General features: G+C 34.2%; 1 protein-coding gene across 8 annotated transcripts in view; it reads right to left on the bottom strand.

Moving 5' to 3' along the window:
* FANCI (Fanconi anemia complementation group I) overlaps positions 1 to 23,710 on the bottom strand; it is a 140,791-nt gene extending 117,081 nt beyond the window's left edge. For 4 of the 8 annotated variants that reach the window (XM_076474380.1, XM_076474378.1, XM_076474382.1 and 1 more), the window contains exons 1-4: positions 23,592 to 23,710; positions 4,661 to 4,755; positions 1,700 to 1,775; positions 272 to 402 (exon numbers count right to left, since the gene is read on the bottom strand). In XM_076474380.1, the coding sequence (XP_076330495.1) occupies positions 272 to 402; positions 1,700 to 1,775; positions 4,661 to 4,755; positions 23,592 to 23,601 (312 nt within the window). In that variant the 5' untranslated portion in view covers positions 23,602 to 23,710. Of the gene's footprint in view, positions 1 to 271; positions 403 to 1,699; positions 1,776 to 4,660; positions 4,756 to 23,493 lie in introns of those variants that run through there. The other 4 variants (XM_076474381.1, XM_076474379.1, XM_076474384.1 and 1 more) reach the window with 2 other exon arrangements.
* Positions 23,711 to 27,293: the final 3,583 nt, after the last annotated feature.

Genomic DNA, 27,293 nt, shown 5'->3' with positions numbered 1-27,293 from the left:
TAAAATAACTTGTTGAAAACCACAAATTCTAACAGAGCTAGATTTGAATGCAAGTCAACAAATACAATGACATGCTCTTTCACCCATGAACCATTCAAATAGGGTTAAAAGATATTGGATCATTTTGTGACCATTTTATAAAGAAACTGGAGAAAACTGTTGCACAAGTATTAAAGGGTTTAGTGTAGTTTTTTTAACACAGCAATAAAATGAAAAGAAATAAGTTTTGTAAATTAAAACCTGATTATTACAATAAAATCAAATATCTTACCTCCAATAACAACAGTCCAACTAATTCAGATGCTAAGTGTTGCTGTAGCTCTGTTTTCTGCAATATATTCAGGACAAACTTATAGGTTTCAAATCTCTTCTTACAACTTCCATCATCACTTGATGCAAATCCTAATAAAAATAACTTTCTTTCAATATTTTATCTATTCCTTTAGGTTACTGTTTTGAAGTTCACACTTTGTTATTGTATATACTATATGTAATATTGTCAAGTTTCTTGGTATCACATTCACCAAAAAATCACCAAGTCCTGCTGTAAATTCTAGAATGCTCACACATTTATAGTATAGTTTCCTTTCAATTGTGTTTAAGTACAATAATAGTACAATGATGTACAATACCACATTTTTATTTATTAACTATTGAGAGGCTTCACAAAGCATAACTGAATTTAACATTTGTACCAGTACTGGCCATATTTTGGCTATAATACTTAAATCTTAGGGAATGAATTATTGAATTTAAATTATATCAGACTATATATGGTGCTTAAGCTTTTTAATGGTATTTTCCTTTCCAGTTGTATGACATTAGAGCATTATTTCTTTACATAACTAAAGCTACCAAATGTATAAAATGTTAGACTTAAACAACACAAAAAGTAAATGAAGCCTTTGAGCATAATAGGCTGTCACTTTTTTCATTAAGAGAGAAATACAAACTACAAGATCCCTATCAGTTTACCTGAGCACTGAGTGCCTTCAGATCCTAATCTAATTATCCTTTTTGCAGAAAAGATACAAAAAAATAATATATTACCTTGATAACTATTTTATAACTACAAGACCTTTTTCCTTTGAAATATTTTATTAGAATATAATAATATAGCCAGATTTCAAGATAAATTTTTGTCCCAATAGTACAACACAGAAATCAGTCTTACCTTGAATACTGATATATGACAGGATTTGCTCTAAAACATGACATACAATACCACAAATGATTTCAATCTGGATAAAATGTAATGTCAAGTTTACATATATAACTATGTGCAGTCTAAGACAAACCTGGATCTAAATGATGATAATAAGGCTGACTTGGCAGAAACATTGAACATACCCAACTGATGAAAAAATGTACCATAATCATTATGAATAACATAACTTCAACAATAATTAGCTATGCTCTTTAATAAATATATATGTTTAATTCTGTCCTATGTAGATAGGTTTATTATATAATGTGTAGATATTATACAAACTTGCAAGAGGCCATGGAATGGTCTATGGCCCAAATCTTGCAGTTACAATGTTTTCATATTATTTATAATACAAGCTATACATATATAAAATTATAGAAGTTAGAAGTACTTATATATGAAATATGAAAAGCCTTTTCTTTTTGAATTGCTCAAATGATGAATATTGTATAAATTATTTGTAAATAAGGCATCCTTCTATTTATTTACCTTGAAATAAAGCTCTTACTACTACAACACCAGTAGGTCGTCCTTTGCAAAATTCTTCTCTTAAAAGCTTGAAAACCTGTACAATAAATAAATACATCACTTAGATGTTAATTATTATGATACTATCTACATAATGCTCCTCAAGCAAATATCACATGTATAAAACACTGTCTGGTTCTCCATTTTTCTCCTCAAATAACAACATAAACAATAGTTTGGTACAGTAATTATATTTGTAATTAAAATAACAGGATCAGGTTTATTGTATATTTAACATTATATTTGTTATTCAGACCTTTAGGGTTTTTCAGAAAGGAAGAGTATATAACAGTATTTCCACCATACCATGAATGTCATATACACTGCTGACAGTGCATTTCACTCAGTACTAGAGAACATCAGGTTGGATAGAATACAATAAACATATTGGTTGGAGCTCTATTTGTGTAAGTTATTTACAAGAACAACAGCTGTTTTGGTGTGAACACCTTTTTGCTGAAGAAACACGATTATAGTCAGTTCTTCACCACAATCACTATTCCCCAGAAAAAAAAAACACATTAATAACAGAATAATAATTTAATATTCCTAAGTCAACCTCTAATGCAATTCAGTCCTTCAGTGAATTGCAACATAAACATTTAGTTGCATTATCTAAGCCAAATCCAAGCGACATTTTCTTTCTGAGCAATAAAATATAACAGTGATAACCAACAATGTGTACAAGCTTGACCTGTTTTAATATATTATCTTAAAGCAAGTGACTGTGTGCTGTTTGTTTATTATCAAAATGCCACAGACACCTAATTGTGGGAAATCCTGCCCATACACAAACCCTGACATTTCATTTATCCAACCTATCAAAAAACTTCAGTCCTTCCTATATCAACAATACAAACAACATTTGCCATATTAACAACATCACTCTCCATTTCTGCCACAAACATCAATACCATCAGATGATTAACTTAAACAATGAAAGGGATATTAGCAAAGGTAACAAGTCAACATGAAAAGAATAAATCAATTTTGATCACACCTTCTAACTGCATTTTAGAAAAACCTCTAAGCACAAGGAGACCAGCAAAATGCACATGTTAAGTCAACTTTATGATTATCCTATGTACATTTTTGCCCTGGGACAAATGTTTGAAAAACGAACTGTGTGCCAGCTTAAGTTAAAGTTGTTTAGCCTACTGGAGCCTTCATATGTCAAAAGATAATGAATAGCAAAACAATAACCCATCTAAACAAAAATAATAAATGGTTTTGTTTTGTTTTTAATCAGGAGAAAGTGAGGTCAATTTTAGGTTCTTGTTTATTATTTACATAAATAGCTTTAATAGCTTCTTGACTAGTAAAATATTTAAATTAATTCAAGTACATAAAAACAATGCTGGATGGCAGAAGGTCATGTGGTCCTTTAAGACCATCTCTAATGTAACAAATGGTCAACTAGTCCTTTGGTCATATCTTATCAAAAAATAATTTTAGAGAAATAAATATTACACTTCTAGTTACTCTTTATAAATAAACTTAGCATACAGAACTAAGTTGACTTTATTTGCCTATTAACTTTCAAACAAAACTTTGAAAGAAACTAAACTTACCACACCTCAGACAAACATTCAGTAATTTTATAACTCTTTAACAAAAACATGAACAAGCCTTGCACCTGGTCTCTTCTTATCTAAAAAGCCCATAGCAATGTCAATAACGAGCCAGAAAACTGAAGTTATAATAACTAATGAAAGATGTAAAATTATACAGATAAAATGTAGAAATCTGGAAAAAACCTACTTATTTTTTTTAAGAAGAGCATTAATTATAAAAAATAAGGAGAATTTGAACCCTTAAATCCTTTCTGAATATTTAGTTGTGGGGAAAAGTAATTAGTTCTTGGTTCTACTTACAGAAACTCTGACTTAAGTTTATGGTTATTGTAAGCCAGATAAAAATATCTGGTAAGACCTCACTCAATGCATTTTTGATTCACATGATATCTAAGGTCATGCTAGAAGACAAAGCCTTGTTGCTTTATGTCATGTTATCTGAGAAGTTTGTTACAACAGTGAAATTGTTTCCTTTTAACTGCAAAAGATTTAGAAGGAACTTCAGTTACTTGTTGAAAATCGTTAGAAGCTTGGATAATCTGTGATGTTTTTGCCAAAATGGTGGAATGAAAAAGTTTAAAAATATAAACTTTAACATTAGAGGTAATAAAGCAAGCTCTGAAAGTAAAGATGTAGATTTTTTCTTTGAAAATTATACTTTGTTTGTGTTATAAACTTGAGGGATGATTGTGTAAGAGTGTTGTATTTGTTGTTAGTTTGAATTTTATTTGATGAGACATATGGTTATCAATGGGTCTTTCAATTACGTTAACTTAAACATAAGTCTTTTTCTTCACACATTGTGCTGATTAACCATCTGCCACTTTGTCTTTTCTTATTTAATTTATAAAATGTGAAGATAAACATTAACACATTACTGGAAGAGGAGGTAAATTATGCAAAAAATGTTGTTAAAACTCGGTTTTAAAGTGAAGTAAAAGTTTCATTAAGAACATTTATAGCAACAATATAAAAAATATAACACACTGATTCAAGTCTACCAGCAACCTGTTTCTTAACTTTCAAGAAAATTATCACAGAACTGTACTGAAAATAATACTTAAAATGGCATGTACCATGTATGAGATTTAGCAAATGTTATGAGACAAATACAAGTACACTAAAACTAAAAATAAATAAATGCTGGTGAGTTCTTATGCAAATAACATTTAAACGTAAATTAATCCATTCAAAGTATTTTCATGATACGAGCTACAATTTTCCAGCCCTTTTCACCTGCATATAAAGGAATATGAATGTATCTCATTACATCTTACAGCTTTCAGTTAACTGCCCATGTAATTACTTAAAGTAACAGTATCTTGAAAATGTATTTATTTTTGTTCACCTGAGTTAACTCAACTTTCTGGGCACGTTCAACTAGTCCTTGTAAATCTCTTTGTTCAGCAAGCTGGAGTAATTGCTTTTCCATTTTTATTTCACCTGAAAATAAGAACAAATACTAATATACCTTTAATATATATATATAAACATATCTGTAGATATAATTAGTAAGAAAATTAGTTGAATATAAAAATCTATGTTATGCAAAAAAATCCTGATACAAGTACAGTCCCAAGTTTTATCAATCAACAGTAAAATGTCGCAAAGATCTTCCAACCTATAGGAATGAAAGAGTGAATATAAAAAATAAAAGACTAAAAAGATAAAAAGCATCTTTCATCAAGTAATCAATTCTTTATTATAACTGAGTATGTTGTCACTTATCTAAGTGATGGAAAAGTGTAGGCTTGGTGTACTTAAGTGTTCAAAAAAGCTTCTAATAAAGTGCAAAACAGGAAAATCATATTGATGAGAGTAGAGGAAAAGACTTGTTAATTGGATTTTAGGATAGGTGAATAAAAGAAAATAAAACTTTACTAAGAGTTAATCCAGTCACATTTAACATTTGTAACTTTTGTCAAAGCAGCATATAAATAACCCCAAGTCATGAAGAGATAACTATACAAATCATTAGTTACCATTCACTCGGAACATTGTGTACAGTTTCGGTTTCCATTATCAAAGAAAGTATACGACTCATTGGAAAGGTTATTAGAAGATTATTTGGAGGACTGATAACACTAAGGCTCTTATTACTTTGTATTGAGAGGACAAATGGTACGTAGGTACATAGATATGCAACGGGTAATTACAAAGTAACTACAAAAAACACAGATTATGAAAATGACACAGAATTATAACTATTTCACCTGTCATGTTCATAGATAATAACTCTCCAAATGCAAGGTTTCTTTTTGATGCATAATACAAAACAAATACAAAAACATTTTGAAATTTTATTAATTAAATGAAGCTTTAAACTTGTAAACTTTAAGAAACTTGAAGGGGAATACCCTTTTTCATGATAGTACAATTTTTTTTTTATTTTCCATGGAAGAATTTTAAAGAAAAACTTACATGAAGACATGACATTTAAAGGGATAAATTAGGTAGTAACAGCAATGGAAACACATATATTACAAGCAAGCAAATAAAGCAATCTTTTATCCACTAGAAGTGGTTACCAATGTACCAACTGGCTAGATATTGAGTTCATTCAAACTTACAAAGTTTAAAATTTTATTTGATAGTCAACATGGTTTCACTAAGAGAATATCTTGTCTTACAAATATTTTGACATTCTTTGAAAAGGTCACTGCTTATACAGATTAGAGTAAGAATGAGGATTTGATGTAACTGGATTTTCAGAAAGCATTTGATAAGTTGTCACACAGAACTTGTAAAAACATTTCCTCTATAGATGTGAAAGATAAGTTACCAAAATGGATAGAAGAGTAGCTAGATGACTGGTTTGCATTTAATGGTGCAAAACAATGAAGCTGTCTGTGGCAAACATTTGCTAAAAGAGCAAACCAACCTTTGCAAAAAAAAAGGAATTGTTTCATTTCTTTTGATGTAAAACAGTTTTGTAACAAATGTTAAAAAGATGGTAAGAACAAAAAAAAACTCGCTGACAAACATAAAACAGTTAGAGGTAAACATGGTAAAAACTGTATGTGCTAAAATAAAGGATTTGTGCTTTATTTTTTGCTGTTGTTGAAATTTAAGAAAGGTTAAATCTGAGTAGAATTAAAAAAACAATGGTCCATAAAAAGTTAAACACGTGGTCAAGAAAGACAGTGTCACTGTCACCAATGATACCATCCAAAGTCAATGGTAAATTCCGAGAGTATACATGTCTAAAATGGTGCCACTGCTTTCAATCATAACAATGGCACAACAATAAAATGTTAGCTAATGTGGCATGAATGTAACACAGACCACACAAAAGAAAATGATGGATTAAAAAGCTGTGACCAATGCAGAGCCTTGTCAGGACAACTTTCTTTTTATGATCCATACAGAAACTAGATGGCCAAAGAGCAACAGTAGATTTCCTCTGGAAAAGCTTGTTAAATTGTTTCTCACTCCAAGGGGACTTCCAACTGGCACAAAGCTGAGCCTTGATCACAGGACCATAGTCCACAATGACCCAAAGCAGACAGACTTAGTTGCAGTGTCTGTGAACTCATTCCCCTAAATACTGACATGGACCAGTATCCAGAAAAACTGGATATAAACAAATGACAAAGAAAACTGGGTCAGGTGGTTCAAAATACCAAAAACGGACAGCATAAGAAGTCAAGTGAAGTAACTACAAGGCCTGTAGACAACAAATAAAGACTGTGTAAACAGTACAGTTAAAGTACTGATTAGCTACTACATGATCCAAGAAAAGAAGATGGCATACAACTCTACAGTGAATGCAGAAACTGTAAAGGGGAGTCTGTGTTCAACTACTGATCCATTACAAACCAGCAAAGCCCACAGAGGTGCCTGACTTTGAACCATCTACATAAATAGCTACAAGGGATGGTTCAAGAGACATTTGGCAAAGAGAGGGCAGTACTTCCAGTTTGAACTATCTGCCTTTCTCAGAGAAAGATCACAAATGAGAATGATAACATAGAGGAATGGGTCAAATAAGAGACTCAGAAATGTCATCCAATGATAGACCAAAGTTGGACAGGTGTGGCTGCATATGGATACCAAAAGTGGAAGAATGGGCCATCTTTTACTAAACAGAACAGCCCACTGAGGATTAAAAATACAATCCCAGATTGGGTGTTGTGGCAAAGAACACTGTTTAACAATCTACTACAGGGAGTGAGGTCCAAATGTAAAAATGTACATGTGATTCATGGGACTTGGTGTAAAAACTCTAGAAAGGCAAAGTGCTGAATGCCTCCATATAGAGATGGAGCCCCTGATGATGAACAGGGAAGAGGTGGAAGAAAGGATGCAAAGAATATTCAGTGACCTGGTGCACCTAACACAAAGCTACTTGCAATCAAAAATAAGTCCCATGGACTTTGTTTTTGACACCATGGGATTATAACAGAGTCTAAGCTCAGAATCAGGATGCAATCCCTGCTGCCAGTTTGTGAAGAAGAAAAATAAAAATAATGTGCAACTGTCCAATGCACAAAGAATTTGAAGGTAGTCTGAACCTGCCACTTTATCAACATCATGTTCAACAACCGACATGAATGAGCAAGATCAAAAGGGACTGGGAAGTATACAGTCCAATGACCTTCCAAATCTTATCAGGCATAAATTTGGAGCTGGTGAAGCTAGATGCCAGAGATCAACTTATTCCGAGATTCCTTCTGGCTTTGACATTTGACCTCTCGAGCATGAGCGTGGGCCCACTGATAAATGATGAGGTAAGAAAGAGAAAGTCTCCCAAATTCGTTTTTGAGCCTTCTGTGCATCCTTGCAAGCCAGACTGCATCAAGAATGAAGATACTGTAAAAACATTTCAAGGTCACAGAAACAGAAAGAGCACCTGCTGGACTATACAGTTAGTCACTTCTTCCATGCAGTCATCATCAGACAGCAGGATCAAGTTCTGATGAGGTTGTGAAAGAAGACCAGTTGTCCTGGTCTTCCTTCCACCATGGCACATGGGTTGGGTGGCATCAACAATGACCAGTTTACTGCAAGATGATGGGAAAAATTATTACTGCCACATGGGTTAATGTTCACACTCCAAGAAAAATGAGAATAGGATAAGGATAATCAGACAGAGAGATCTATAGCAGTGAAAAATGTGAATGGATCTGTGAAAGAAAGTGAAAAAACTATCACTAAATAAAGAGATTATGATCTCAGTGCATAAGCTCCACAGAATGACCACTGCCATCAATATTGGCACATACCTAAAGAGTGAGATATGTCCATTAAAATCATTCAAGAGGAGAATATGAGATGGCAACTAATCTAAAAGAACATTTAAATCTGACTGATTGTAAGTCTCTCCTGAAAATAGGTAGACAGAAAAAACAGTGATGGTACAAATTGCCATAGTCTCAGATAAAGTGACTAGTGGCACAGATATAAAGGGCACATGCTGGGTGACCAGCAAAGGCACACCACCATAAATCCAACCATTACACAACCTGTTTTTCCAATAGAAAAAAAGCTGCCAAAGAGTGACAGCATTGCAAGATGGAGAGAAATTTCCTGTAAGAAGAGACAGACTAAACAGTATTAATCAATCAGGGCCTTAATGTCATCCAAGTTGGAAAACAAGTCTCAACAGATCTACTGTATCAGTATGACCATTATTATTTAGCAGAGAATGAGGGTAAAGAGCCCTTTGAATTGTGACCATGTTGCTTCTCTTTAGAAGACACAGGTTTGTCAACCTCCATGGTTTCTGTTTGATGTCAAGTTAGCAGATCTCTGTCAGAAGATGGTGAGTCTTGTAACTGTGTGTCACAGTATAATGGATTTGCACATTCAGGCCAATGAGATGGACCCCAACAGTCACCAGGCAGGAAATGATGTGGACCTGCCAATTCCATTTTTCACAAAAGGCAAACTCTGTAGATAAGAGGAAAAGGCTTCAGAAGGTACAGAAAAGGTGGTCTCAACACCCTCTGATGTGGTAGAGTGGAGGGCAGAAACATGTCTTTGTTGACATGGAAAACAAAAGTTTCCATGCCTCAAGATAAGACATGTTATTAACAGTGCTGTACCTCTTTTTCCTCAATCCACTTTGGATAAGAATAGAAACAAGAAGGATGGAAGCCATCAAAGTTGATGCAGTGAGGTTCCTGGTCACACAGATATGCCTCATAGTCTTTGCATCACAATAGACACAATACAAAGAGCCAAAGCAGGAGGTCTTAGAGTGACCAAACAACTGGCATTGGAAACACCAGAGTGTTAGGAATATAGGTCTGTCTTACAACATAAGCCTTCACAGATGTATAGAGACAAAGAATTAAATGTCAAACTGAGAAGAAGTAAGCCAAACCTCCTTGACTCTAGAGACCTGCAAGAATCTGACTAAGGGATAACTTCTCAAGATGTATTCAGGGTACCTAGGGAGTGACATGAATAGACAAATCCTCAAAAGTCTCAGACTTCCAGAAAAGTTTGATGTGTTCTGTTTTGATGTTTTAACCAGAATGTTTCCACATCTTAATTTTCACACAGATTTGGGAGAGCCATCAAACCCTACCAATCCTTTCTGAATAAAAGATTGTGAAATTTGCCCAAGAACAGAAGCTTCACTTGACAGATTTTTGTTTGCATGTCTGGTTATTATCATGCACAGAATGCTATCTGTACTGTGCCCACCACATTTAAATATTTGATAAATATATAATCCCTCAGAATTACTACTGAGCCACTGGAAATCTCCAAACTGATGCAAGTCTAAACAAGGTGAGGAGGAGGAATAGGACACCCAAGTTTGTGTGGGATGAATGAGTCATCATGACAAAAGGTGAGAAGTAGGAGAAAGAAACAGAAGACTGGATTTCTAAATATATTACACTGATAAGTTAAAATCCATTGGAGAAAACACGTATATACATCTCCAAGAGGAACAAGAAACTCAATAGTCCTCAAAAAGAGAACTCCTCTCAAGCAGGAAAACAGAGACACAAAATAACTACTATCAGAAGCTCCATCTCTCAAAGACATGCATACAAATATATCAAACAAAACATACTGCACTAAGCATTGTTGAACTGCCATAGAACAACAGCCAGATTTTTGTGTTCCATTTTCACTGGTTCTTATCCATGTAAAGTTAGTTACAATTAAACAGGACTCCTATCTATATAAAGCCAGTATACATTACATCACACTTGACTTCTCAAAATAGTAATCACAAAAGCCAAAATGCATTTAGCCAGATAGAATAGTTCAACTGCTATCTGTCTATTAAACTTTTAGTGATGAGAATGGAAGACCTCCTAATGAGTGTTGGTTATAAGCCTAATGTAAAGATATAGTGTATGTTCATCTAGCCTAGAGCCAAGTGCATAAAATCTATCATGAAATTAAAAAATATCAATTCTAAACTTAAATCATTTCAGAATTAAACTATTTTATATATATATTAGAAGCAGTTACTATACCTGATTTTTACCAACATTTATTCTCTAAATAGTGTTTTAACTATTATGGGATGATAAGAGTGGTTTTTAATTATTATGAAATATTATACCATCAAAAATGCTTTTGTACTTTTCTTCTAAATAATCAACAATAATGTTAATTATTATAAGATGTTATAACATATATTTTATTTAACTCTCATGTGATGTTATAGTGATTTTTAAACTGTCATGGGATATTATATAGTAGTTTTTTTACTATTATGAGATGTTATGTAGTTTTAACTATTTACAAGATGTTATCGATGGAATTTTTTTTAACCATTATGGTTTGTTATAGAGTGACTTTTTAAACTATTATGGGATAGTATATGGTAAGTTTAAACTCACTTTCCAAATCTAATTGAAATAAATAAATTTTGCAATATCAAGCTTGATCAATAAAAGTGCAGAAAAGTAAGGTTCAAAAAGCCAAAAATCATCAAATTCCTCTGTGAACCAATCAAAATTTTAAACTTAAATAACTTGTGAATTAAGCTATTTTCCATTATATCACAACTCGTTTAATAAAAAAGCAAGCGTCTTTAATCAATGTTGATTCAAACATGTTTTTAAGAAAAAGCTGCAAAATTATGTGTTTGAGTCCACCAAGAATATATTTACAGTTTTGTTGTCTATATATTTCATTTTACATTTTCAATACACAGACTTATAACAATATTTGATCATAATATTGTTGGTAAGCAACATGACATAACATGATTTTCTATGTATCAGAAGTTGTTAATCTGTTTTTTTACTCAAGAAAGAAGTTCAATTTGCAAGTACAAAATAGTTTACTTGTTTAGAATTAAGCACAAAGCTACAAAATGAGTTAACTGTGCTTTGAGCACCATAGGCATCAAAACCTGGTTTTCAAAAGTGTGAGTCTGCAGACATACTGCTGTGCCACTGGGGGCCCACAAATACAAAAATAACCAAAGTAGAAACCAGAAGTGTCTAACCAGAAGCAGGATGCAATCAAAGGTTAAAAGAAGTGGAAGAAGATATGCAAAACTTGTTATAAAATGGGGCAGAGTGTGAGTGCAAGTCTGTCACCAATAAGCAACTTAACATAAAGCAAATGGACTTACAAAGATGATGCTAGCAAGAAAATAAAAAGTGACTGTCACCATGGGTGCTGCTGCCAGAAACAACACGATAGAGACAACTTGCCACAGTGTATGAAATTAGTGCTGGACCACCAGAATTTGTTGGCAATTTTGAGGAAGTTCTGGCAAAATCTAACCCATTGCCATACCCCTTGTTCCACAAAGTTTTGACCAAGGATTCAATATTCAAATATATTTTTACACACTTCTATAAATTAATTAACTTAAAACTATTTCCTACCTATGTCACATAGCAGCAATTCTACAAAAAATTCATTTTATTCAAATTGAATGCAAAAAGTAATTTGCTTAAGTTTTTTATAATTAAATAAATATATATTCAAGGAAAAAATATACGTCAGCAAAAATAAATCACCAATTATTTCTGTGGCCTACAGCTTCATGATTCAATCTATTTTTCCACAGAAAATAAAATACAATCAGTAATTAAATAAGTGACTTACATTTTTTGATTCAATAAATCTTGTATTTGTACAATAAATTCCAACAATCATCATCATTGATCATTGTTTATACTATCATTTCAAATAGTTACACAAACTGTTTGTAATATAACTTTACCATCACTGATCATGCAAGTAATGGCTAACAACTAGAGCAGTTATATCAAAACATTGAACATGTTTTCTGAAGGATTCAACAAATGACCAAAGTAAAGTTACAACAGAGATTACAAAAATTATTAAAAGAACTGATGTCCAGAGACAGCTTTCCAGGTATAAACCTGTCCATACACAAAACCCATCCAATGATCCATATTCTAATGTTAAGTCACCAATAAAGAGTTATTGATCAAATTTGATCACACAGAAAATTAAGTTTTTAAAATATTAGTAGTTCAAACAATTGCTTTATGCATTTGGCATTAAAAATTCAAAAATAAAAGTTGACATTGCTTTTTTCTGTCAGGCTTACTGTCACAGATATTTTAGCATACATGTTGGCTCATATTACCTCCCATAACTCCCTCACACTTGCTGAAAAGCTGAAATTCCTTGGATTGAGGTTGAAAATGAAGACACAAGTAAGCTGTACTGTAAATTCTGCAGAACTATGCCAGATTATGCACACACAAATCACCTTTCTTCAATGAACCAATTTCAATACGAAGGCCTCTGCTTTCTGTGATCACGCTAAATCAGTGTTTAATGTGAAATGCCAAGGATACAGGAAAGACAAAATTACACTCAAGGCTTTTCACTTCATACCAACTACTAAGAAAGGAAGGATTCTTAAATTAATTAGCTCAGCTCATACACTTGTACTAAATAACCATCACTTTAAAGATTTTGTATGCCTAATAGAATTTCAAACTCAAAATGGCGTCGATACTGACACAATTTTCACAAGTGCCCATCAATGAGCTGTTTTTACTAAATATATGCAGAAACTGCAAACACTGAAGTGACTGAATGGCTCAGTTACACACAATTTTATAGTAATGTGTGATGGTTCTACAAATAAGTAGACCTATTTTACATCCACATTGCAAAACAAAAGGTGATTAGAGTATTTCTCATTGCCTGTAAGGCTGAAGAATTGTTAAAATAATTAAACATAGGTTTTGCTCAACATAGAGCTACAGTCAACTTTGGGGCCCAGGCAGTTATTACAACAAAGCTGAAATGGAAAGCAAGTTTGATCATACCAGTTCATGCATAGTTAATAGAGTTAAATTAGCTATCAAAGACGGAGGCCAAAATGTGAAGAACCAAAAAGTTTTAGATGAATTCCTTTTGTTTGTACCATTAAAATTCAGCAGCAGCTAAGGATGGGCTGAAGAAATCAAGAAAAGTAGAAAACACCTAGAAAAGGCACAAAATGGGTGCAACATATTAATCTAGCAACAGAAAACCTACACAAGGTATTTACAGCATTTATTGGACACTTAAATGCTGTCTCCAATAATCAGAGTGCTTCTGCTGCCTCCAAATGTAAGGCAAAATATTTTCTAAAATATCTAAGGTCAAGGAAGATGATTCTTTATCTTCATCTAACATTGGGCACCATATCACCTTTGAGAAAATTTTCTTACATACTGCAGAGACAAGACTGTATCCTAAGAGCCAAGGCCCTATGAAATGTTGCAAAGATACAGAACATGTAATGGACCAGCCCTTCATGGCTTACTCAAAAACAGAAAGCAAAAGGACTTCATATTTCACCTGATGTCAGAGATCTGCAGAATGATTCAATTAGCTTCACCAAAGATAGGAAGAAAATCCTAAGTGCCTTAATTTCTCATCTTAGAAAATGATTTAAATACCTGAATGACTACACATCTTGACACTTTCAGTGTGCTATATCAATATATAGCCAATCAACAACAAAGATCTCTCAAAAACATTTAGTGATACCAAATTCCAACTGCTCTTACATCATTTTCAAGAACCACTCACTCTGTGTACATCTTTCGGTCCAGATGCAATTATGAATAAATGGACCTCCATAAATACATTTGTTAATTAATTGTCTATGACATATCACACAAAAAATGCAAATTAGAGGGTTGACAATGCAGCAGTTTGGTATGAAATGTGGTGTGCGGGTGGGTATGAGAACATTCATACATTTGTTGATCTTATACTCAGCCTACAAAACACAGTGCTAAAGTAGAACATGGATTCAATTTATACAAGCTAATGTATAGAGGTTTGCAAAATGGACTTCAACCACAGACTGTATCAGACCTTATGAGGATAGCATAACATACATCAAGAGTGAAAGAATATGATCCTCAATCACTCTTCCACCTGTAGAGATCAGATGGAACCATATCAAAATGGCCTTTAACAACTCCATATGGACAATAAAAGAAAAAACAAAAGGCAGATGTATGTAACTTTGAAGATGAAACACTAAATGTTCCAGAGTGCAACTTAACTGATACAAAGAGTGAGACTGATGATACAACAAAAAAGGGAGATAATGATATGACAGAAGTTCCATATGAAGAAGCCAGTATCAACTAATTTAAATTATGATGAATGTTACCTTTTGATAATTAAAACTGATAATTATTTCACTTTGTTGTCTTCTTTGTAATTCTATGAATAGTTTGTAAGTCACACAGTTACATGTTTCTCACAAAGTTGAAAGAAATAGGTGAAAATGAAAAAGCCAATCTTAGAATTATTTTCATTATTATGACTGTTAACTTTGGATAATTAATTCTGATAACTCTTTGAGCTTACTATTTCATATAACATATTTTTGTGCAATAAATAAAATTAGTTTGTTAACTTATACCACATAATAAATGAAATCCCACAATATAAAACAAATTTAAAAAGTGGGGTCCAGTAAAACCATTGAGAGTCTGGTAAATAGTTTTCTAGTTGACTCCTTGTCTGGCAGAATTTTTTCTTAATTTCATGCCATGTCATCAGATTCACCACAACAAGGAAGTACTCTCACCAGTACATGATTGTTGGTCAGCTCAAGTCAGCAAACTCGTCAACATGGCCAGTTCACAGTTTCTATGTAGATCAGTTAAAAACTGTCGAAAAGTGAGAACTACTACTCTGTGATTGAATAAGAGTATCTGCCCATCCCATCTGCTTTTTGGAAATTCTAGAACTATCTCTAATGAAAGGAGTTAATCATCCAGACAGACCTTGCATACATCCAGAGATGCAAAGCTTACAGTGCAAGGATCATGGAGCCCACACTCAATAACTATTGATTCTGCATTGAAGACATCAAGGGCTCTGCAAATGCTGGTGCAGACTCTATGGATAGACTTTGTGCATGAACTGAAATCAGTCTTTGTATATAGCATTAAAACATATCCTTGAAGACTGTCTTATTGTTAGATTTACATGACTGTTTCAGTTAATACAAGTGGTATGATTTAGATGGTTAACTCTCTTGACATGAGCTGGTCAAATTTATCAACCAAGTGGCCACTTTGTACTCATTTGAAGTCTATACTTTTGACACTACTAACATTTTAAAGTATGTTTTGTCAGGGTTTTAAATATGAGTGGGATGTGGATTCTTCTACAAAATTTGCCTGCTACTTGTTGGTATAAATTTAGACAATAAATGGACAGCACATAATCCACTTGTTTTAAAATAATATATTAAAAACAAGTCAAATACATGTACAAAAATTATTAACAAAAAACTCTAAATAATTCTCTTTTCTTGTCAGGAGTTCACAGATGCAATTCAATTACTTTATAATCCAACAAACAAGAAAAATTATTTTTATGCTCTCATCACAATAGTATCAGTAATTAATTCACTTACATTAACAAATAGGTTACCACAGTTGAATCCTGAACTTTAAAAACAAATGTCTCCTTTTTGTCAAGTTCCACACAGGTGAGTTTGATTACTTCACAACACTCTTTGAGAAGATAAAATTATTCTCCTTACAGCTGTTAAACTCAATGTAAAAAATATTGCTCATTATGGCTTATTATGAATGGTTTTCAATGAAAAACATAACTTCCTCCCACTCTGGATAGAAATACACATAAGCTGAATGCAACATCAACCTCCAGCAGTCATTGCACAGAGTTGGTGAACATGAAGCAAATTGAACAAAAAATAAGAAACACAAATATCTCCAATGTTAAAACTTATGTTAATTGGTTCTGACCTACGATAAAAACCAATCACCAGGTATCAACTTCAGTGTGATGGTAGGATCAAGGTTCCAAATTGATGAGATGAAATATAATATGACCTATCAATTCCAAAGTAACATCATGCTCAAGACAGGACAGCACAAAAACTGGAGCACCACAGTAACCCCCAGGTCTCACTTAATGGAAGTGGAATGCATCCATAAATTATAAACAGCCTCACCCTATGAAAAAAAACTGCACAGAAGCTGCAAACTGGAGTGCATTACAAACTTCCAGGTCCCACCACACAGAAGGGGATCACCTCAACCAATTATATCAACCACAGCCCTTGAAAAGAACTGCACAAAAGCTGGACAGAACATCAACCCTTGAAGCTCACAATACAGAGATTGAACACACAACTAGTGGTCCATATACCATCTACAACAACAGATAACCACTGCCCTACTTTCAACTGAATGGATTTGTTAGTTTTTATATATTATTGTGCAATCACATACAGGATTATACTTCCATGGCCTACCACCCTAGCAACTTTGGACCAGACTCTGGCAAAGATTCCCATATTCCACTAGAAGAACAAGGGTGTTAAAACAGTGGAGAGTCCAGATGAATGTCAACACTAGAGTGCAACAGGTGACCACAAAAATCCTACTGTCCCAGAATCTACAGGAAGGCCACCAGTATTGATGCCATACCATAATGAAACCTACATCAAAAAACACAATAAATGGTGCCACTGCTAATGAAGACACAGATAAAGGAAGGAAGAGTGGCAAAATAAGTAACAGCAAAGGCTCAGAATAAAACAAACAAGCAACCAAAGATGAAATGGTCAAAAGTTACTCCACAGATTTCACATTCTCAGGAATATTCCTCAAAATGGACTGATGGAGAAAATGAACAATGCACAAGTCCTGAAGTAAATGGATATCAAACATGGAACAAGACAGCATCCCTCCCAAGAATGTCATAACAGCAAAGATGCCGTGCATAAAGAGAGAGAGCTGAAGAGAATAGGTGCATCAATGTGGAGGTAATGAGCAAGAATGTATCCCCCAAAAATCCCTTAGGAAATCAATGGAGTTCTTCAGAAAGGAGGTATAAAATGGACAAATACCACAGAAGGTTGAAAGATTAAGATGAAGGCAAGAGAGCTGGGTGTTGAATAAATGGATAGAACTGTCAGAGTTACCCCATACAAACCAGTGATTCTAACTGCTGAGAATCAAGAAAAGGGTAATCTGCTTGATGGTAAGCAAAGGCAGAATGATCTGAGGCACATGAAGGGAAAGGAATACTTATACGTGCTTGCAACTGAGAAACAAAATGCTGAGCATAAACCCTGATGTCAAAAAAGGAGAGAGAACAAAATACTATGAAGAAGGAGTGTCATGTAATAAGAAAAGAGCTGGACTAAAATAAACTAGTGAAAGGAATAAAATGAAAAACCATGTATAAAAAGGATAAGTTAAGCCTAGCAGATTCTACAGGAAAGGCACAGCAGAGTTGTTTTTGTTTTTTTGAATTTTGCACAAAGCTACAAGAGGACTATCTGTACTAGCCATACCTGATTTAGCAGGGTAAGACTAGAGGGAAGGCAGCTAGTCATCACCACCTACTGCCAACTCTTGGGCTACTTTTTTACCAATGAATAATGGGATTGACCATCACATTATAATGCCACACAGCTGAAAAGATGAGCATGTTTGGTGCGATGGAGATTAAAACCCGCGACCTTCAGATTACAATTTGAGTGCCAGAATCACCTGGCCATGCCAGGCCTTACAGCATAGTCATATAGAGGAAAAAAAATCCTCATGGTCACAAACAAGTTCAGCATAATCAGGGGAAGATAAGCAATACTTGGAAAAGAATATTAACTCATATACTGATCAATGGCCCAACAACTGAAAGTTTAAAATTCCTCAGCTGAGTTCCCCTGACCTGTGTAATTATGTTGGAAGTAAGTGAAAGTATCTACAAAGTGGTAACATGAGCTTCAGAATTCATTGTGTCTGATAGTTTGAAAGAATTGATCAGAGAGTGTCACATGCATCAGGAGGGTGTGCCACACTACTAATAGTTGAGGATTGTCATATGATGATTTAGATGTGAAATCCAGTTCAACCACAATGAATGTGGGGTAATTGGGAATGCAAAGTTTGCACCATGCAAAACAAACATTTTTGCATATAGAGGACAGCAATGAACAAGAATAGCTATACAGGGCTAGATCTAAGACAAAGTTATAACAATATAATGACACAAAAGAAGTATCTTTTTCTTGTTATTCTTTCATTGTCATTACTTTCTTTCCCTTTCTGACTGGGTTCTAGTTTTTGGCTGACCTCTCTGGTTGCTCTAAGTTCAATAGGAATCTGTTCATGACTGCTTCCACATTTAACTAATATAAATGATTTATGTAAACACCACACTTTCCATCCTCGAGCTTGCAAATGAGGTTGAAGTAAAGATTACTTGCAGTCCTTCTTCCAATACATTTATTATGCAGCATAAACTAATGAAAATAGGTCACTTAAACTAAAGCCTTTAGTAATGCAAAATTCATTTGTTATCAAGCTTTATGATAAATTTGCTGTACACAATTCAAAGTTGTACCTTTTTGTGCCCTCATAGATAATAATCACGTTACCAGAAAATACTAACAGCATAACACTTTAATATAGCTGGAACATACACACACAATGCTAGCCAAAATCTTAAGGCCAATGAACATAAAGAAAAATATGCATTTTGAGTTGTTAGACTCAACCATTTATTTGAGTAGACCTTCAAAAGATAAAAATAAAAAAGGGAATATAGAAATAAAAAACTTTTTTAGCATTTACTCTGTAAAATGTGAAAACTATCAAATTAGCCTAAATACTAGCTGGCCAAAAGTTTAAGACCATACTGAAACGAAGTGTTAATCGGTAAACACGAAATGAAATTAAGACAATTGTGTTCAAGCATTAGTGTTACATTGGGCAAAACATAGCAAAGGCTAAAAAGTTGACAGAGTTTGAACATGGCAGAATTGTCGAGCTGCAAAAGCAAGGTCTCTCTCAACGTGCCATCGCTGGTGAGATTGGGCGTAGTAATACTGCTGTTATAAATTTCTTAAAAGACCCTGAGGGATACAAAATATACAAAATGAGAATTTCAAGTGGTCAGCCCAAGAAAATTTCACCAGCGTTGAGCAGGAGATTTGACGGGTTATCCGGCAAGACACCAGCCAATCGTCGACCAGATTAAGGCCCTTATGGATGCAGAATGCAGCTCAAAAACAATAAGACCACATCTACGAAAGAAAGGCTTTAAAAACTGTAAACGTCTTCAAAGGTCACACCTCCTTCCACACAACAAAACAGCTCAGTTAAACTTTGCTGAGAAGCACTAAACATGGGACGTGGGAAAGTGGAAGAAGGTTTTATTCTCTGATGAGAAAAGATTTAACCTGGATAGTCAAGATGGTTTCCAACGTTACTGGCATGATAAGGATATCCCACCAGAGACATTTTCTACACAACACAGTGGAGGAGGTTCCATCATGATCTGGGATGCTTTCTCCTTCCACAGAACAATGGAGCTTCAGGTTATACAGGCGCGTCAAACAGTAGCTAGCTACATTGGAATGTTGGAGAGGGCATCCTTTTTGACTGTAGGCCCTCACTTGTGTGGAAATGGCTGGATCTTTCAGCAGGACAATACTGCAATTCACAATGCCCACAGGACAAGGGAATTTTTCATGGTGAATAACGTGATTCTTTTGGACCATCCAGTGTGTCTGCCCGAACTGAATCCCACTGAAAATGTTTGGGGGTGGATGACAAGGGAAGTCTATAGAAATGGACATCAATTCCAAACAGTGCATGATCTTCATAAAGTCATCTTCACCACTTGGAACAGCATTCCAACCAGGCTTCTGCAAACGTTTATATCAACCATGCCAAAGTGAATGTTTATAGTTATTCGCAATGATGGTTGTGCAACTCACTACTGGAACCTCTTGTTGGGCATTTCCTACCCTGTTTAGGACTTCTTTTTGGTATGGTCTTAAACTATTGACCAGCCAGTATTTAGACTAATTTCATAGTGTTCACATTTTCCATATTAAATGCTAAAAAAGTTTATTTTTATTTTCCCTTTCCTTATTTTCATCTTTCGAAGCTCTACTCAAATAAGTGGTTGAGTCTAACAACACAAAATGCATATTTTTTTCTTTATGTTCATTGGCCTTAAGATTTTGGCAAGCAGTGTATAAACCTTACTATACTCAGCCAGAAAGTCAGAAAAAATACATAACATACTAACCTAATGACAACAAACAAACTATACCAATCAAATCATTCACTAATTAGTTACTTAACCATGACAAACTTAAACATAAAAAAGAATAAAAAACCCATAACTTGAGCAATTTTGAAAGGTGAATCTTTATTCTTCAGGGCCAGCCTTTCACATTATGGGGTTTTTATTCATTTCTATAGCCTTTTTGAACCTACATTTTTCTAACACCAAAAAAGTTTAAACATAATGTTTAGAGACAACAAGGGACCTATTGGTCCAATGATGCTGTCCCATACTCTAAACAAAATTATTAAATCAAACAATCAAATAGAAAAAAATAAAAAGTTAGGCCTTATTGTTCATATAGGGTCATTCATTCCATGTCAACTCACCTAGGGCCTCCCAGTTCATATTATAGATTTCCATGAAAAAATGTAAGCAAAAACTTCCTTCTGATTTATTCAGCCAAACAAAATCCTAAAGCTGTACTGCATGGCTGAATAAATCAAAACGAAGTTTTTGCTTGATTTTTTTTTCAAGAAAATGTGTGATATGAACTACAAAAAGATCTTTTTTCTAGGTGAGTTGGTATGGAATGACCCTATGGTTATTAAGCTTTCTACTAAAAATCTTACTTAGTAACCACCTCCAAAACATATTTAAGTAACTCATTCCAGAGGCTAACTGTTCTTTTAAAAAATAACTGTCCTAGTTGAAGATGATTCCTTCCTGCCAAAATTTATATTGGTCCCCCCTAATCCTACTGTTCTCACCACTATGTGAAAAATGATAATGCATCAACATAATCAATTCCCTTTACAATCTCAAACAACATCAATCAGATCCTCTATAATTCTCCATTTTTGTAAAGAAGATAATTTTTGAGATTTTAATCTCTTCTTATATGACAACTCCTCCATCCAAAGTGCCATTCTAGTGACCCTTTCCAACAGTTCAATGTCTTTCCTAAGGTAAGAAGCCCAAAACAGAACATAATATTCCAAATGTGGCCTAACCAGGGACCTATACAATGTAATTATAACCTCTTTAAGACATGTATTTGATATTTCTGTAGATACAACCTAAAACACTGTTTGCCCCACCACTAGCAACAACAAATTATTCAGATGGCTATTACACCAAGATCCCTTTCTTCATGACACTGTTATTCCCATCCAAACTATACTTATAATTCAAATTATACCAACATATATGAATTACTTTATATCTAATATAATTAAAATCCATCTGCCATTTATGCACCCAACTCAGTAAATGATCTAAACACTTTTGAAAAGCATCTTCCTCTTCCCTGATTTTACTTTCATCAGCAAAGTTACATAGTTTCCTTACTATTCCTTCACTTATATTACTAACATAAATCAAAAAGATCAAAAGGTCCTAAGAATGAACCCTGAGGTACCCCCTTGGAGCACTAATCCAGTTTGACTGATCTGCATTTATAACAACCCTCTTCTTTCTTCCATTCAGACACTCTTCTGTCCAGTTAGCTACCTTACACTTACACCTACCTAGGTCTTAAAACTAATTCAAGACTTACAGGCCTACATTTACTGAAATACGTTTTGTCACCTCCCACGATAAAGACTAATATTAGCCAACTTCCAGGGTTTCAAAAAGCAATAGCAAGTGACTCACATATCCAGTCCTTAACCTCCTACAAAACCCATTGGAAAATATTATCTGGCCATGGCTTTATCATTCTTTAAAGTTCACAATGGTTTTCTCAACAATCTCAGATTTAATGTGATGATCTTGTTTCAATTTATCAACTGTTAAGTATGATGAATATTGCTCAAACCTTCATTAACTGAATAAAAGCAGAATTCAATAATCCAGTTATCTCATAACCATCAGATACTTACATTCTTTATCATTTAAAGGTCCTACCACCATTCTAACAATTTGTTTGCCATAATATATTTAAAGAAATCTTTACTGTTAATTTTTACATTTCCAACCATTTTTCACATATCCTTTTTGATTACTTAATCTCCTGTTTAACCAACCTTCTTAATCTTCCAACTCTCCTGTTATCCCACTCAATTTAAATTTATTAAATTTGTGATGTCTTTATTTTATTTTATCTCTTATACCCTTTGTGAACCAAACTTTTTTATTCTACTATCCAGCAACCCTTTTATTTGCATAATTTGGTATGTGTTTATCTTGAATATTTGAATTTCTTTCTTTTAAACATTTTCCGCATATGATCAGTGTGCCGCTATAACTTAGCTACTCAATTCATAAAAGATACTTCTTGTCGCATCCCTTTAAAACTTGCCTCTTCGCAACTTTTAATTAAAATATGATTGATTTCTAATCTCTATAGCATAGTATGATGAATGCAGCAAACCTAATAATGATGATAATGTGTATGTAAAAACGGCTGGAGAAAGTATGGGTTTTCTCATCATCACGAATAATAATAATGATTACGTGCACCCAGACTTCCAACTCTCTCAGTAAATATTAAAGTCAACAATAAATTTAAAATAACAATATTTTTAGCAAGTTCAGTACGTTTCGACCTCCTCTACATAAAAAAAAATCAACCCAAACCAGCCGTTTTTACATATATATATTTTTCTCTACAAGTGGGTTTTCTCATCATCACTGAAGTTTAGTACGAATACGATTAACTTCCGATTTTAGATACATCTAATGCGAACTTACTTTCTACTTATTCTTCACGATGTGGGTTTAACAGGCGTTGAAAAACTACACACCGTAACAAGACATGAATTTCGCGCATTTTCTCAAATTAGTCTTACCAAAATCCATTACAATCGACAGGAAAAATTCACCAATCTTGGATTGGCTAACGGAGAGCCTCTATCCTCGTTAAAATTAGCCCGAATATAGAACTGGTTAAAACGAGAGAAAATTTTCGATTTCCCATTTCCTATTAGTAAGACTGCAAAATTATATTTGTTATCGCATATAGATTTTATAGGCATTTCTGCTCATCTTTGAAATCTTATCAATGTTTTATTTCGATAAATTGAATATATTTGGTCAACATCCATTCCGTAAACAATAATATTGGAAATAGACATCTGATTGCATGATAGCACAAAATTTGCATTTTAGTGGTTTCTGTTGGTGACTTGTTTCAGTTCGTTTTTTTTTTTAATTTTGCGTAAAGCTACACAAAGACTATCTGCGCTAGCCATCTCTAATTTAGCAGTGTACTACTAAAAGGATGGCAGGTAGTCATCACTACACTTCGCCAACTCTTGGGCTACGAATAGTGAGATTGACCGTGACTGTATAACGCCCCCACGGCTAAAAGGACAAGCATGTTTGGTGAAACTGGAACTTGTTTCAGAGAGCAATTTGACCATTTTTATCGTAGACGTATTCCGGTTATCAGTTACATATTTTGTAGACATTTTCCGCTCATTTTTAAACTAAATTCATTTTCTAGTTCTGTGAAATATGGAATAGTGGTTAGTGTAGTACCATTAATTTATTTATTTTGTGTTTATAATTCGTTGTTACTGAAGCTATCGAACGTTGTATTTGTATCCAGAAGGCCTAAGTGATAGGCATATAAATAGCTGTGACCAGACGAGCAGTATCGATAGAGTGCTGCTTGGCTTTTCTACACAGAACACTGCCAACTTTCTCCGAAGATACAAATCCCTAGCCTGTGTATTTCTTGAACGCGCTCATTGTCTCTACAAGGGAAGTATACTCCTTCAGCAAAGGACGTCCGAAGACCTCCAATACCTATTCCACCCTTGGTCCTCGAACTCACCCATCATCTGCCAACCCCCAAAAGTAACGTCAGTCTCCACACATTTCTTTTTTAGAAATGTTCACCTGTCCTTTACCACAAGACATTCATCAAATTCTTGAAAGTTCTACCAACTTAGCAATCCATGCAGTTTTTCAAGTAACGTCCAAGAAAACAGGTTCACCCTCTCACTTTAACAAAATCGTCGTGACTTAGGAACCGGTAACAGCCTCATCCTCACCACGGCTGCTCTCTCGATTTCCACCATCTTGCAGATGAAAAAACGATATCAGAAGCTCCGCCCATACCTCATCCTTATCAGTACACCCCCAAGCTCTTACTTCACAACCTTCGGACAACATCCACTGCCTACCAGAACTCACATCTCACACCAACCAACTACAAAAGACCAACAAACTCAGAATACGCCCACATCAGAAACAGAACTACAAGACCAGACCACTTGGACAACTATAACAAGAAGGTAAAAAGGTTTTCACACATAACCGCCACTTCAACCAGTAACTTGCCTGAACTTACATCCACCCGCCCCTACTCGTCAAATTCATCCAATATTCTCCTTATCGACACCACCGCCAAACACGATGTACCAAGTGGACCCTTTCTTCTTTTTTTTTCCGCCCACGTGACAGTGACTCCAAAGATTCCAAACCGTCCAAAATCTTATCACAATTCAAACCCTAACAAATTCCTGATGAACATCTAAGAATTAAGGATTGCACGAAACACTAATTAACGATCAGCATTCACTTTGCCTCCCAAACTTACTTCTCGCTAACTGGGCACTGGTAACGGATTAGCGCCTTACCAGTAAAAGTTGGTTCTTTCGAGGTACTTCTGTGCCCTTTCCATCAAATTATTGGCATAGGATTTATAGATCCCCCTGAAGAACTTTGTGTCCAATATTGACTGTTTATTCGTATTAGCTCATTCACTAATCTGTTTATTAATACATAATATATGTCATGCCTTCAGCTGATCCATTTATCTACAGTTCAGTTCCCTATTGTGAACCTACACAAATCAGGCCTACATACCTCTTATCCATGAGTGGAGCAAAAGAGGATTCCTTAATCTTTGAGCGCCCTTGATGATCAATTAGTTCTACTGAATTAGTTAATTTCACATCAAACAACTGCCAGAGAAGGAGAGAGTGAAACCACCGAAATCGCAGATACAATAAAGATATTACATCTAAACTGTCGAGGTGACTTAGTCACCAAGAAACTTAAAATGAACAGCCTAAATAATCAAATTAATGGGGACATCCTAATTGTATCAGAAACTCTGAGTGAACTAAATGTTAGTATTCCAGGCTTTAAATCCTATTTTTTATTTCACACAAACCAATAGAAGAATAATTTTATACGTCAAAAATAATATATCCAATATAATATTAATGGAGGAAACCTTTAGGTCTGAGATAATTGAAACTGTATTTTTTGAACATCCACATAAACAATACAGTAACAATTCCCAAAGCAGAAAACATTGACATAAACTTATCTCCAACAATGTGTCAAGAACTCCACAACCCCTAATTACAAGTGATTTAAATGCCCCACATAAAGACTCGAATGCAATTAGTAACGCACAATGAGGAATACCCAAAAGAAATTTATGAGTCAGAAACAACATTACATTAAAAATTATGACACTTACTTATTTTCACGAGCCAACAAACAGGTGTGGCACGTTAAACTTCATAATAGTCCTGTTTACTTTATTAACTAACACAATAGATTTCATGGTTTCAGAAGCGAGGTTAAGCTTAAATGTCTAGTCAGCTAAAAAACAGAAAAAAAAAGGAAACTGGTAGTCTCTTTTTATACCAACATCATATTTTAAGCGATAGCAAATAGGATCTCCGATCAGCGTTTTAGCTAACCGTTGAATCCGCTAATACAGGATTCATCTTGAGCTCTCTAGTGACTACTTTCTCATATCATGAACACTTCACGCCCGAAATTCCACGATGCTGTATAAATTCCCACCATTTTAAAACTACACCAAAACCGATTGGCAGACGTTTAACGACACACTTAACGCTCACATACCACTAATAATCACAAGTATAAAAGACAAACACAAACTAGACATATACGCGAAAAAATTAACAAGATGCTAGTAAAGCTAAAGCTGACATTACCCCTTCAATATCTAGACAACTGAACTTTAACCAGTAAGATTCATGTACTTTTGAGAGAATACAGGCGTCTCAGAAGACAACTCGTTTCTCGAGACCCCGCCTCCAAAACTCAGATAAACAAAATAAGTGTACAAATAAAGCAAAATATTAAAACATTAAAAGAAACTAATTGATTTGACTTTAATAATCACTTAGAAAACTCGGAGATGTTTTCTTAAATATTTTTTGGAAAAACTTTAAATCGATATCATTTAACAATTACAGAGATCATTTATTTCACACAATAATGTTACAGCTAAAACGGGTTTCAACAAATCTAACTTACTAGCCTATTGTTACGAAACTTCATTTAGTTCTCCGAATTTCAATACCAAGCACCATACTAAAGTAAACGATTATGTTAATTCGAACCCCTCGCTCTTCACTCCAAGTAAACAACACACACGAAATTACATCAACTAACCGATACAATCTGATAAATAGGAGTGTTAACACCACAGAACTGAAAATCAACATAAATCCGCTTAAACATTCAGACCTCGGGCATAATGGAATAAGAGAGAT

The sequence above is a fragment of the Tachypleus tridentatus genome, chromosome 13 (assembly GCF_004210375.1).
Source record: "Tachypleus tridentatus isolate NWPU-2018 chromosome 13, ASM421037v1, whole genome shotgun sequence".
NCBI lineage: Eukaryota > Metazoa > Arthropoda > Merostomata > Xiphosura > Limulidae > Tachypleus > Tachypleus tridentatus.
This window is presented reverse-complemented; position numbering and strand designations above follow the sequence as displayed.